Source organism: Aquarana catesbeiana, linkage group LG03 (assembly GCF_042186555.1).
Source record: "Aquarana catesbeiana isolate 2022-GZ linkage group LG03, ASM4218655v1, whole genome shotgun sequence".
Lineage (NCBI taxonomy): Eukaryota > Metazoa > Chordata > Amphibia > Anura > Ranidae > Aquarana > Aquarana catesbeiana.
The window spans coordinates 318,088,728-318,101,444 of record NC_133326.1 but is presented as its reverse complement, the minus strand read 5'-3'; the positions used below and the strand labels follow the sequence as shown (position 1 = coordinate 318,101,444).

At 40.8% G+C, this 12,717-nt stretch overlaps 1 protein-coding gene across 3 annotated transcripts in view; it reads left to right on the top strand.

The window, feature by feature from the left end:
• ANO4 (anoctamin 4) overlaps nt 1-12,717 on the top strand; it is a 360,013-nt gene that overhangs the window by 300,725 nt on the left and 46,571 nt on the right. For all 3 annotated transcript variants that reach the window (XM_073620380.1, XM_073620381.1, XM_073620383.1), the window contains one exon: nt 6,713-6,824. In XM_073620380.1, coding sequence (XP_073476481.1) covers nt 6,713-6,824 — 112 coding nt within the window. The remainder of the gene's footprint in view (nt 1-6,712; nt 6,825-12,717) is intronic.

Below are 12,717 nucleotides of genomic sequence, written 5' to 3'. Positions count from 1 at the left end.
GAAAGTAGAACAAAGGGTACAGCAGGCTGATTTGTTTGACTAGTTTCAGGCCTGGCTGTCTGCTCTAAAGTCTGGCCTAGCTGGCTGGGTTGAGTTTTTGCCAGTGTAAGCAGGGCAGAGTACAGGGGTCAGTAGTATGTAGGGCAGAGTACAGGGGTCATAAGTGTGTAGAGCAGTGTACAGAAGTCAGTAGCATGTTGGGCAGTGTACAGAGGTCATTAGTATGTAGGGCAGTGTACAGGGGTAAGTAGTACAGGCATACCCCACGTTTAAGTACACAATGGGGTTTATTTACTAAAGCTAGAAAGTGCAAAATCAGACTCACTTCTGTATAGAAACCAATGAGCTTCCAGGTTTTATTACCAAAGTTAAATTGAACAAGCTGGGGTTACAAGCTCATTGGTTTCTATGCAGAAGTGAGCCTGATTTTGCACTTTCTAGCTTTAGTAAATAAACCCCATTGTGTACTTAAAAGTGGGGTATGTCTGTATGTAGAGAATTGTACAGAGATCAGTAGTACATAGAGCAGTGTACAGAAGTCAGTAGGATGTAGGGTAGTGTACAAGGGTCAAGATAAATTGAGAAAAACAATCAGCGCAAACCAAATATAAAAGAACAGTATGCAGGCTGAACACTAGGAGGAAAACACCGACCTCAATGATATACAGTAAATAAAATAAGTGCAGCGCAAAAGAATATAAATGATAATAGAGTTTTGAATATTCTAGTAAATAGTAAGAGTCTTTAAATATGAACAAGTGAAAGTAGCAGGTAGCAGAAGGTGGCAAATAACTTTCTTCTGGGGACACTGGTAACAAACTTAAATCCGTACGGTGCGTGTGTAAAAAAATTTGCGCTTACCAGATCCAATTGACCCCTTGATTATAGGGGGTCCGAAACAGCATAAGTGGGTCCGTGGCCAACTGCTGGGCTGGTTGAAATCTGTAGAAATCCCCTTAGATCAGGAGTAGACAATCATAATACCGCTGGATACTTTCTTTTCTTTCTCACTTAGGCTATATCCCTCGAGGGGGGAGGGGGTCCGTGTTGAGATGCCAGGCGGAGAGGTAAAAATCCCCAGGAGCAGTAAATGACATAAAGAAAACTTCTAAGAGCGATCCATGTGGAAATCAATGTTCAACATTTATTAAAAAGTTTAAAACAAGAAGACGCTAGCAGAGCGCCAATATGTACACGTGCTGAGGCAGTGAACAACGATGAGACAGACTGCTCTTGACAGAACAGCTGTCAGCAGGAGAATGCTGCGGGTGACGGTGGTCAATCCATACCGCCCTCGTACGCGGCGTTACGTCTGAAAGACTTCGTCAGCAAGGGTGGAGAGCACCTGTCACCCGCAGATCATTAAAATACCCGCCTGATTAATGGGAGTGTCAGAGAGCCGTAGAACCGGAAGTCCCCAGAAGGGAGAAAATCCTCTACAGTTTACTGGGGACAGCATCCCGATGTAATCAAATTTGGAAGGGAAAAAGAAATTAAATATAAAAATATGATAAAAGTAAAAGAAGCTCGGTAAGCCACAGCTAATAAACAGCAGTGGTACCAAAGCTGTTTAATAGAACAGAAATTTCAAAATGTTACAAATGTAACTAATAATGTGTACTAAAAATGTATAAAAGATTGCTATAAACATTATAAACAATCATATGACTCCTAGTGCACCCGCAACATTCTCCAGCTAGTAATAAAAAAAAAAACATTGTTTTAACACTCAAACATCAGTAAAGCACACCTGCCTATAAATCACAGCACAAAAATGTAAAAACTATAAATACAAAGTTTTACATACATAGTGGCAATATAATATAAATACTAGAGATAATACAAAAAAATAATAATTGGATACATAATGTCATTTATTAGAAATGAAACAGTTTAAATCAAACTCCACATTTAGTCCTCTAGGGACTGACACCCTGGTTTCATGTATCCAGAAAGATTCTCTCTGGCTGAGATGTCTAATAAAATTACCCCCCCTCCAATGCCTCGTGACTTTTTCTATCCCCCAGAAGAAAAGTTGTTTAGGGTCCCTATTGTGATGGATTCTGAAATGTTTGGACACCGAATGGGTTTTAAGTCCCCGCTTGATGTTACCAACATGTTCAGAAATCCGGACCCCCAATGATCTGGATGTCCGTCCGACATATTGAAGACCACAGCTGCACTGAAGCATGTAAACCACGCCCACAGTGTCACATGTGATCAGGTTTTTAATTTGGTAATTGATGCCAGTAGAATGTGCAGTGAAAACTTTCTTTTTCTTGTTGTTAAATTTACATTGCCTACACGCAGGGCATTTTCCACAGGCAAAGAAACCGGACATGAAGTTAAAAATACGGTTTTCTTTGATGACCGGGGGGTCAACAACACTTGGGGCTAATAAATTACGCAGCGTGGGTGGGCGTCTGTAGATGAATCTCGGACGAGATGGAAGTGAGGGTCCCAAGACATTGTCCCTTTTAAGAATGGCCCAGTGTTTCAAAATAATTCTTTCTATTTTTTTATGTTGAATATTATAATCAAGGACTATCCTGTACTGGGAGTTGTCCTGGATCACGTTTTCTGATCTATTAGAATCAGCTACCAGGGTAGCTCTGTCCAGCGAACCAACCTTAGTTAACTCTTCCATGATCTGATTTTTCATGTAGCCCTTTTGTACAAATTTCTCTGCCATAATCTTAGCTTGTGTGTGATAATCACTATCTAAAAAGCAGTTCCGACGTAGGCGTATGAACTGTCCTCTAGGGATGTTCATCAACCAGTTGTTATGGTGGCAACTATCCAGAGGAATATAGCCATTTCTGTCGGTAGGTTTGCAGTAGTTGCGTGTTCGATAAGCTCCTTCGTGTTTAAAGATTTCTAAATCAAGAAACGCTATACTCATGGTGTCGGAGTTCCAGGTAAGACGGATGTTTTTGGTGTTGCCGTTAAGTCTGGACATAAAGAGCTGGAGACTGATCAAGTCTCCTTCCCAAATCATGAACAGATCATCAATGTATCTTTGGTAGCAGACCAACTGTGGTGGTCTGCTACCAAAGACCGACATCTCTTCCCAGTGGGCCATGAAGAGGTTAGCAACGCTCGGTGCAAACCGAGCGCCCATGGCCACACCAAGGGTCTGTAAGAAGAATTTGCCCCCATACCAAAAATAATTTTTTTTGGTATGGGGGCAAATTCTTCTTACAGACCCTTGGTGTGGCCATGGGCGCTCGGTTTGCACCGAGCGTTGCTAACCTCTTCATGGCCCACTGGGAAGAGATGTCGGTCTTTGGTAGCAGACCACCACAGTTGGTCTGCTACCAAAGATACATTGATGATCTGTTCATGATTTGGGAAGGAGACTTGATCAGTCTCCAGCTCTTTATGTCCAGACTTAACGGCAACACCAAAAACATCCGTCTTACCTGGAACTCCGACACCATGAGTATAGCGTTTCTTGATTTAGAAATCTTTAAACACGAAGGAGCTTATCGAACACGCAACTACTGCAAACCTACCGACAGAAATGGCTATATTCCTCTGGATAGTTGCCACCATAACAACTGGTTGATGAACATCCCTAGAGGACAGTTCATACGCCTACGTCGGAACTGCTTTTTAGATAGTGATTATCACACACAAGCTAAGATTATGGCAGAGAAATTTGTACAAAAGGGCTACATGAAAAATCAGATCATGGAAGAGTTAACTAAGGTTGGTTCGCTGGACAGAGCTACCCTGGTAGCTGATTCTAATAGATCAGAAAACGTGATCCAGGACAACTCCCAGTACAGGATAGTCCTTGATTATAATATTCAACATAAAAAAATAGAAAGAATTATTTTGAAACACTGGGCCATTCTTAAAAGGGACAATGTCTTGGGACCCTCACTTCCATCTCGTCCGAGATTCATCTACAGACGCCCACCCACGCTGCGTAATTTATTAGCCCCAAGTGTTGTTGACCCCCCGGTCATCAAAGAAAACCGTATTTTTAACTTCATGTCCGGTTTCTTTGCCTGTGGAAAATGCCCTGCGTGTAGGCAATGTAAATTTAACAACAAGAAAAAGAAAGTTTTCACTGCACATTCTACTGGCATCAATTACCAAATTAAAAACCTGATCACATGTGACACTGTGGGCGTGGTTTACATGCTTCAGTGCAGCTGTGGTCTTCAATATGTCGGACGGACATCCAGATCATTGGGGGTCCGGATTTCTGAACATGTTGGTAACATCAAGCGGGGACTTAAAACCCATTCGGTGTCCAAACATTTCAGAATCCATCACAATAGGGACCCTAAACAACTTTTCTTCTGGGGGATAGAAAAAGTCACGAGGCATTGGAGGGGGGGTAATTTTATTAGACATCTCAGCCAGAGAGAATCTTTCTGGATACATGAAACCAGGGTGTCAGTCCCTAGAGGACTAAATGTGGAGTTTGATTTAAACTGTTTCATTTCTAATAAATGACATTATGTATCCAATTATTATTTTTTTGTATTATCTCTAGTATTTATATTATATTGCCACTATGTATGTAAAACTTTGTATTTATAGTTTTTACATTTTTGTGCTGTGATTTATAGGCAGGTGTGCTTTACTGATGTTTGAGTGTTAAAACAATGTTTTTTTTTTTATTACTAGCTGGAGAATGTTGCGGGTGCACTAGGAGTCATATGATTGTTTATAATGTTTATAGCAATCTTTTATACATTTTTAGTACACATTATTAGTTACATTTGTAACATTTTGAAATTTCTGTTCTATTAAACAGCTTTGGTACCACTGCTGTTTATTAGCTGTGGCTTACCGAGCTTCTTTTACTTTTATCATATTTTTATATTTAATTTCTTTTTCCCTTCCAAATTTGATTACATCGGGATGCTGTCCCCAGTAAACTGTAGAGGATTTTCTCCCTTCTGGGGACTTCCGGTTCTACGGCTCTCTGACACTCCCATTAATCAGGCGGGTATTTTAATGATCTGCGGGTGACAGGTGCTCTCCACCCTTGCTGACGAAGTCTTTCAGACGTAACGCCGCGTACGAGGGCGGTATGGATTGACCACCGTCACCCGCAGCATTCTCCTGCTGACAGCTGTTCTGTCAAGAGCAGTCTGTCTCATCGTTGTTCACTGCCTCAGCACGTGTACATATTGGCGCTCTGCTAGCGTCTTCTTGTTTTAAACTTTTTAATAAATGTTGAACATTGATTTCCACATGGATCGCTCTTAGAAGTTTTCTTTATGTCATTTACTGCTCCTGGGGATTTTTACCTCTCCGCCTGGCATCTCAACACGGACCCCCTCCCCCCTCGAGGGATATAGCCTAAGTGAGAAAGAAAAGAAAGTATCCAGCGGTATTATGATTGTCTACTCCTGATCTAAGGGGATTTCTACAGATTTCAACCAGCCCAGCAGTTGGCCACGGACCCACTTATGCTGTTTCGGACCCCCTATAATCAAGGGGTCAATTGGATCTGGTAAGCGCAAATTTTTTTTACACACGCACCGTACGGATTTAAGTTTGTTACCAGTGTCCCCAGAAGAAAGTTATTTGCCACCTTCTGCTACCTGCTACTTTCACTTGTTCATATTTAAAGACTCTTACTATTTACTAGAATATTCAAAACTCTATTATCATTTATATTCTTTTGCGCTGCACTTATTTTATTTACAGTGTACAAGGGTCAGTAGTTTGTAGAGCAGTGTACAGAGGTCAGTAAAATGTAGATCAGAGTACAGAGGTCAATAGGATGTAGAACAATTTACAGAGGTCAGTATTATGTAGGCAGTAGACAGAGGTCAGTAGTATGTAGAGCTGTTTACATGGGTCAGCATTATGTAGAGCAGTGTACAAAGGTCAGTAGGATGTAGAGCAGTGTAAATAGGTCAGTAGTATGTAGGGCAATGCGCGGAAGTCAGTAGTATGTTGAGCAGTGTATAGGGGTCAGTAGTATGTAGGGCAGTGTACAGAGGTCAGTAGTATGTGGGGCAGTGTACAGAAGTCAGTATTATGTAGGGCAGTAGACAGAGGTCAGTATTATGTAGAGCAGTGAACAGAGGTCAGTAGCATGTTGAACAATGTACAGATGTCAGTAGTATGTAGGGCAGTATATAGAAGTCAGTAGTATATAGGGTAATGTTCAGGGGTCTGTATTATGTAGAGCAGTGTATAGGGGTCAGTATTATGTAGAGCAGTGTATAGGGGTCAGTAGTATGTAGGGCAGTGTACAGGGCTCAGTATTATGTAGAGCAGTGTATAGAGGTCAGTAGGATATGGATCAGTGTCCAGGGGCCCTTAGTATGTAGGGCAGTGTACAGAGGTCAGTAGGATGTAGAGCAGTGTACAGAGGTCAGTAGTATGTAGAGCAGTGTGCAGAGATCAGTAGCATGTTGAATAATGTACAGAGGTCAGTAGTATGTAGGGCAGTGTATAGAGGTCATTAGTATGTAAGGCAGTGTATAGAGGTCAGTAGTATGTGGAGCAGTGTGCAGGGGTCAGTAGTATGTAGAGCAGTGTACAGAGGTCAGTAGCAGACCAATATCCTGCATTGTAAGAAAACTCACATGTTATTTCTGCTCTTGTCTGTTTTTCAATATTGAATAGGTAGTAGAAACGCCTTACCAAGTAGTTGCACATTAGTTTGTTGATTACTTGAGATCTAAGTGAAAATGGTTAAAATCTACAGTTGTGCACATGTTTTTGCCCACAGAACAGCCACGTACTGAATCAGAATGGGAGAACAGCTTTACTTTGAAAATGTTTCTTTTTCAGTTTGTCAATCTGAACAGTTCGACCTTTTACATAGCATTCTTCCTTGGAAGGTAAGGCCATTCCTTGTAAGTTTTCCTTTAAAATATAGACGTCTGGAGACCTTTGAGCATGGTAGTGATGTTGGATTCTGGCATTTTACACATTTTATCAAAAAGTCCTTGCTTTAAATATTGAAAGTTCTACCTTGCATTTGTCACAGATTATATAGATCTGAAATGTTAGCATAAACACATTGATCTGATTGAACACTATATAAGAATGTCTTGCACACAACAAGTAAAACTGATTTTCTTCAATATATAGATTCCTGTTGTAAGTAAACCAAGCCATGTTGGAGTTTAGATTAAATTGCTTTAATCCTTAATTCCTTATTGCATTTATGTGTTTGTTCATAGAGGCGTGTCAGACTTTTACAGGCATCTGAATACATTTTAATACCGTATAAATAATAAATGTGTCTTCTCTGGTTAAGTAGCCTAGCAATTAACAGTATAGGTATAGTTTCTGTTAGTGACTGTTTACTCTGTCCCTCATCTATGTATATAATAAAAATGACCTAGAACTTCATCCTACAACCAGAAACTTGTTTCTAATTTACAATAAAGTCTGAACTCTATGTCGCACAGACAGTCAATTCCCTCCCATGTTGTGCAGTTCTGCCTATGTTTATAGTATCTCCAACTTAGCTCAGTAGAATGTTTTAAAAAAAAGTGCTGGATGCATTCCTAAATCAATAAAATATAATATTAACATTTAAAGGTAATAACACCAGGGGTAGTTGATCCAGGGAATATCCGATTGCCTCCTGGGAATCAGGAAGGATTTTTTTCATCAACTGGAGAAAATTGGACCATGCTTTATTAGGGTTTTTGGCCGTCCTCTAGAACATCTGTGGGTATAGAATTGTGTATATGTAAGTTTTCTGTTTGTCTTTTTTTGTTTTTATTGGTTAAAATAGAAGGACGTGTGTCTTTTTTCAACCTGACTAACTATGTAGCTATGTAAGTCAGAGCACACATCATCAGCAATAAATCAGCTGAAAGTAGGCTATTTTACGCCGCACTGTGGTAACACTATTAAGAAACCCTAACTTGTTTAAGGCAGCTAAAAACCTCTCATGAGAAAATGAAGAACTTTAAATCAGTTCAAAACAAATAATAAACTGTCTTTCTTGTTAGTTGTAAAGTGATTTATCGGCTGCCCTTTTCTCTGTCTACTCATCTGCTAAATCTTTGTATGAAGACATCTGCCAGTTGTTCACTTCCCCAACTAAAGTTTATTATTATATAAGGGACAATAGAAGAGGTCAAGCACTTAGGCTCCATGCACATTGGGCTTAAAAAAAACATCTGTTCTCTTGGCAGTAAAAAATAAATTTTCATACATAGCATTTTTTTTTGTACAAAGTTTAGACGAGTTTAGGAGAGTTTTGAGTTCCAATCAGAAATGTGAACCAGAAGGGGTTTTTTTCTGCCTCTAAACGTTGAGCTCGAAATATGCCTGTAATAGTCCTAATGTGCATGGACACATAGGAAAGCACTGAGTAGCTTCTACAGGCAGAACACAAAACTCCTGTAGAAGCAATGTTTTTTAAGCCAGTGTGCATGGAGCCTAATGGGTGTACACAAGGTCGGACTTTTTGACTACAAAAGTCCGACAGCCCGCCCGACAAGCTTTCGATGGACTTTTAGCGGACTTGCAGCGGACTTTCTAACGAACGGACTTGCCTACATACGATCACACAAAAGTCCAACGGATTCGTACGTGATGACGTACACCGGACTAAAATAAGGAAGTTCATAGCCAGTAGCCAATAGCTGCCCTAGCGTGGGTTTTTGTCCGTCGGACTAGCATACAGACAAGTGGATTTCTGGGTCCAGCGGAGTTACGACGTAAAGATTTGAAGCATGTTCCAAATCTAAAGTCCGTCAGATTTGCGACTGGAAAAGTCCGCTGAAAGTCCGGGGAAGCCCACACACGATCGGATTGTCCGCCGGATTTGGTCCGTCAGCGTCCGTCGGACTTTTGTAGCCGAAAAGTCCGACCGTGTGTACGCCCCATTAGAGTTTATTTCAGAGTTTTGAGATAGCTTTGTGCAAATAAATAGTGCATGGACATCTATAACTAAACCAATTATAGCAACAGTAGTATTGTCATCTGTTCTATAGAGTTGTTCTTTGTAGGTATACCAAATTTACTTGTTGCATTTGGTAACTTATCTGGAATATCTTCACTTTATGCTACAAATGGGCCTATGCGGTTAAAAATGTGTAGTCATCTTCTTCTTCAAGTACTACTTACATTATGTCAGTGGCAAAAAATATTTTGACACTCGAGGAATGCCACTATTTATGAATGAACAAGATACCATAGCATGTGATAACTGACAATTACACACTCAGCCTCACCCTCTGTAGAGATTTTCGAGCTGGAAAACAATGTAAACACTAGCAGACCCAGAGTGATTGTCACTGGGGCAGGTTCATTGAGCAGGTAACCCATTTAAGCACAAGCACAGTAGCCTCCACTACATGTTTTAACAAAGCAACGCTGTTGCAATTCTGTCACCCCAAAAAAATGCCTGTATCATTTTCTGCTATGTCCAGACATGAATGTAACAGATTTTTTTACAGAATTTTTCACAGAGGCAAAGTTCTTGACTTCTATTTAGAGCATTTAAAGGTTCAGCTTTATGCTTTTTAAATATTGTTTTAATGAAGTGAAAAGACACTTTTCAATGACCATAAGCTTACAGTATATCAGAATTGTTCAGCAGACTCTGCTGAACAATTCTATAACTCTGATCAGTGGATTACAACCCGTTAATCAGAGTTATTAACCCCTAATGTGACCGACCCCCCCACCCATGCCACCGCTTACCTGTCCCCTGCCTCTCCACCCCCGCCACACCCTTCCATCTAAAACTGCCCCCCCACTCTCCTCTCTTATCCCCTTCACCTCCCTTCTTACCACCCAGCACTAATTGCCCCCCCCTCCACCCGATCCAACCTCCCCTGCAAACCCGCTCCCTGTAGCCACCATCATTAGCCGGCATCCCTCCTCTTCCACTGCCACTGGCTTCAGGTGCTGCATGGGGCTTGGGGGGGTCCTGATGTGTCCCCAGTCAGATCACCCCCAACTGCCCCCACATCACCAATCCATGGTTGCTGTGAGCTTCATCTCTCCTTTCCCTCCCTCTGCCTGCAGCTTCTCCCTGCACAGATCTCCATGATCTGTCAGGCTGGGGATCACTACGGGTGCGGTGCAGGTGGGGGTGAAGTAGGGAAGTAGGGGCTTGGGGGGCTTAGTAAACATGTGTTTACTAAGCTCCCCCCTGTAGAAGAGAGGGCGCATGCAGCGATCACTACTGATTGCTGCTATATGCCCACTGACAGCTGATATATTGTAACCGTGAGTGTTACAATGTATCAGACTGTCATTTCATGAATTAATGGAATCTCTATAGAGATTCCCATTCATTCAAATAAAGTGCTGCAGAGAAAAGGGACTATCTCCAAAAAAGAGATATGCAAGTCTTTCTAGACCTCTGATATCTCACCAAAGACCCCCCCCCCCCCCCCCCAAAAAAAAAAAAAAAAAAAACAAGACTGTAAAAAAAAGTAAAAAGTAAAAAAAACAAACAAAAAAAACCACAAACATAGTAAGACCCCCCAGGTCCGCCCGCACTCACCCCTCCACAGTGACGGCCCCCTCCCTGCACTCACACCCCGAATATTAATTGGCTATTGTCACAGGCAGCCCAACCTTTTTCAAGCCAATTAGCACCTCAGGTAGAGCCGCTTCTGGTAAGACCCCTTTCACATGGAGTGGACTCTGTCAATCAGATCCACCTGCTCATCGGGGGATCTGTCTGCTGATCCCCGCTGTGCAGGCGGATGGATGACAGGTCCGTGTCCACTCCGCTGATGCAGAGCGGGCACGGACACAGCCCACTGTTCTCTATGGGACGGTCGGATGGAATGGGACCGTCTGTCTTTCCTTTCCGATCTGCTAGATGGATGGGGAAGGGAATCCCCATCCGTCTGTTTTTAGTGGACTGGATCGGATGCAGGCGGGTGTAAACAGACAGTCGGACACATGTCCATTTACATCAGTCTCTCCATAGAGAGCAATGGGTGTTCTGATTGGGCCCGCCTGGAACACGGACAGGCAGACCCAAACGGTGTGCTTGTGTGAAAGGGGCCTAAGGCCTTGTCCACACAGGGCATACACAGCATGCCTTTACAGGGATGCACAGGTGTTTCATCATGATGTAATTTGGGATGTAGCAACTGCACGAACAGAGCCGTTGCTCCCAATTTTACATCCATGTAGGTCCGCATGCATGTCCCTGAGCTCACACTGTCTGAGTTCTGGGTCATGTACCCACAGGGATGTTAGATTGGGAACAGCAGCTATGCCTGTGCAGCCGTTGCATCCCAATTGACATAAAGAGGACTGTCTGTACAGGTATGCACGGAACACCTGTGCATTCCTGTGCGGGTAAACATGGCCCTCCATGGGCGTACACTTTAGTATGCCACATGTGAACGATGCTTTAGTACTAATTTAGCAGGAATTTTGTAAGTTACGTTGTGTTTATGTGCAATAGTAATGATTTTAGTGTATTTTTTTGAAAATAGCGATATGATGAACATTTGCGTAATTATTGCTGGGCCCAAAAAATCAGTAGCACTTTTTTTATGATACAGGTTATGTGCTTTTAGAAAATGTCTAGTTTGAGGGGTATTTTCAAATTCTGAAAGCTGTAAGTGAAAAATTAAAACCTACAGATTTTTAGAGAAATGTTTGGGTACGTTCGATTTTCACCATTTTGCAAAAAGGCGCAATTTAAAATGTACAAATATTTGTTATGTATTCACTCCATACAGATTAAGCTTTTATATTTAGTAGGGATTTAGCAGGAATTTTGTAAAATTAGCTGTGTTTTTATCTGCTAATAATGGTTTTAGTGTATCTTTTGTGAATATATTGGTTTGAAAAACATTTGCGCAAATACCGCGGGGTGTAAAAAATCATTAGAACCTTCTTTTTATTTTTGAGGTCATATGTGTTCAGAAAATATATGATTTTGGGGGTCTTTCACAAATTCTGAAAGCTGTAAGGGAAAAATGAAAACCTTCAGATTTTTAGTGAAATTTGGATATTTACATTTTTGCCTACGTTCGATTTTCACCATTTTGAAAAAAGGCGCAATGTAAAAATTAAAACTTTTTGTTATTTATTAACTCCATACAGATGAAGCTTTTATATTTAGTAGGGATTTAGCAGAATTTTTGTAAAATTAGCTGTGTTTTTATCTGCTCATAATGGTCTTAGTGTATTTTTTGCCAATATATTGATTTGATAAACATTTGCGCAAATACCGCGGGGTCTAAAAAATCAGTAGCACCTTCGTTTTATTCTAGAGGTTATATGTTTTCAGAAAATATATGGTTTTGGGGTTTTTTCACAAATTCTGAAAGCTGTAAGCGAAAAATGAAAACCTTCAGATTTTTTGTGAAATTTGGATATTTACACTTTTGCGTCTGTTTAAAAATTACAAATAATGTTATTTATTAACTCAATACAGGTTAAGCGTTTATATTTAGTAGGAATTTTGTAAAATTTGCTGTGTTTTTATCTGCTAATAATGGTTTAGTGTATTTTTTTGCAAATATATTGGTTTGATAAACATTTGCGCAAATACTGCAGGGTCTAAAAAATTAGTAACACTTTCTTTTTATTCTACTGATCATGTGCTTTCAGAAAATATATGGTTTGGGGGTCTTTCACAAATTCTGAAAGCTATAAGTGAAAAATAAAAAGGCAAAATAAAAATTGGTCTGGCCACCTGAGTGTACAAAATGGAGCACAGGGCCTGGCAGCGAAAGGGTTAATGCCAACTATCCTAAATTCATCTATATTTAAATCTATCACAAT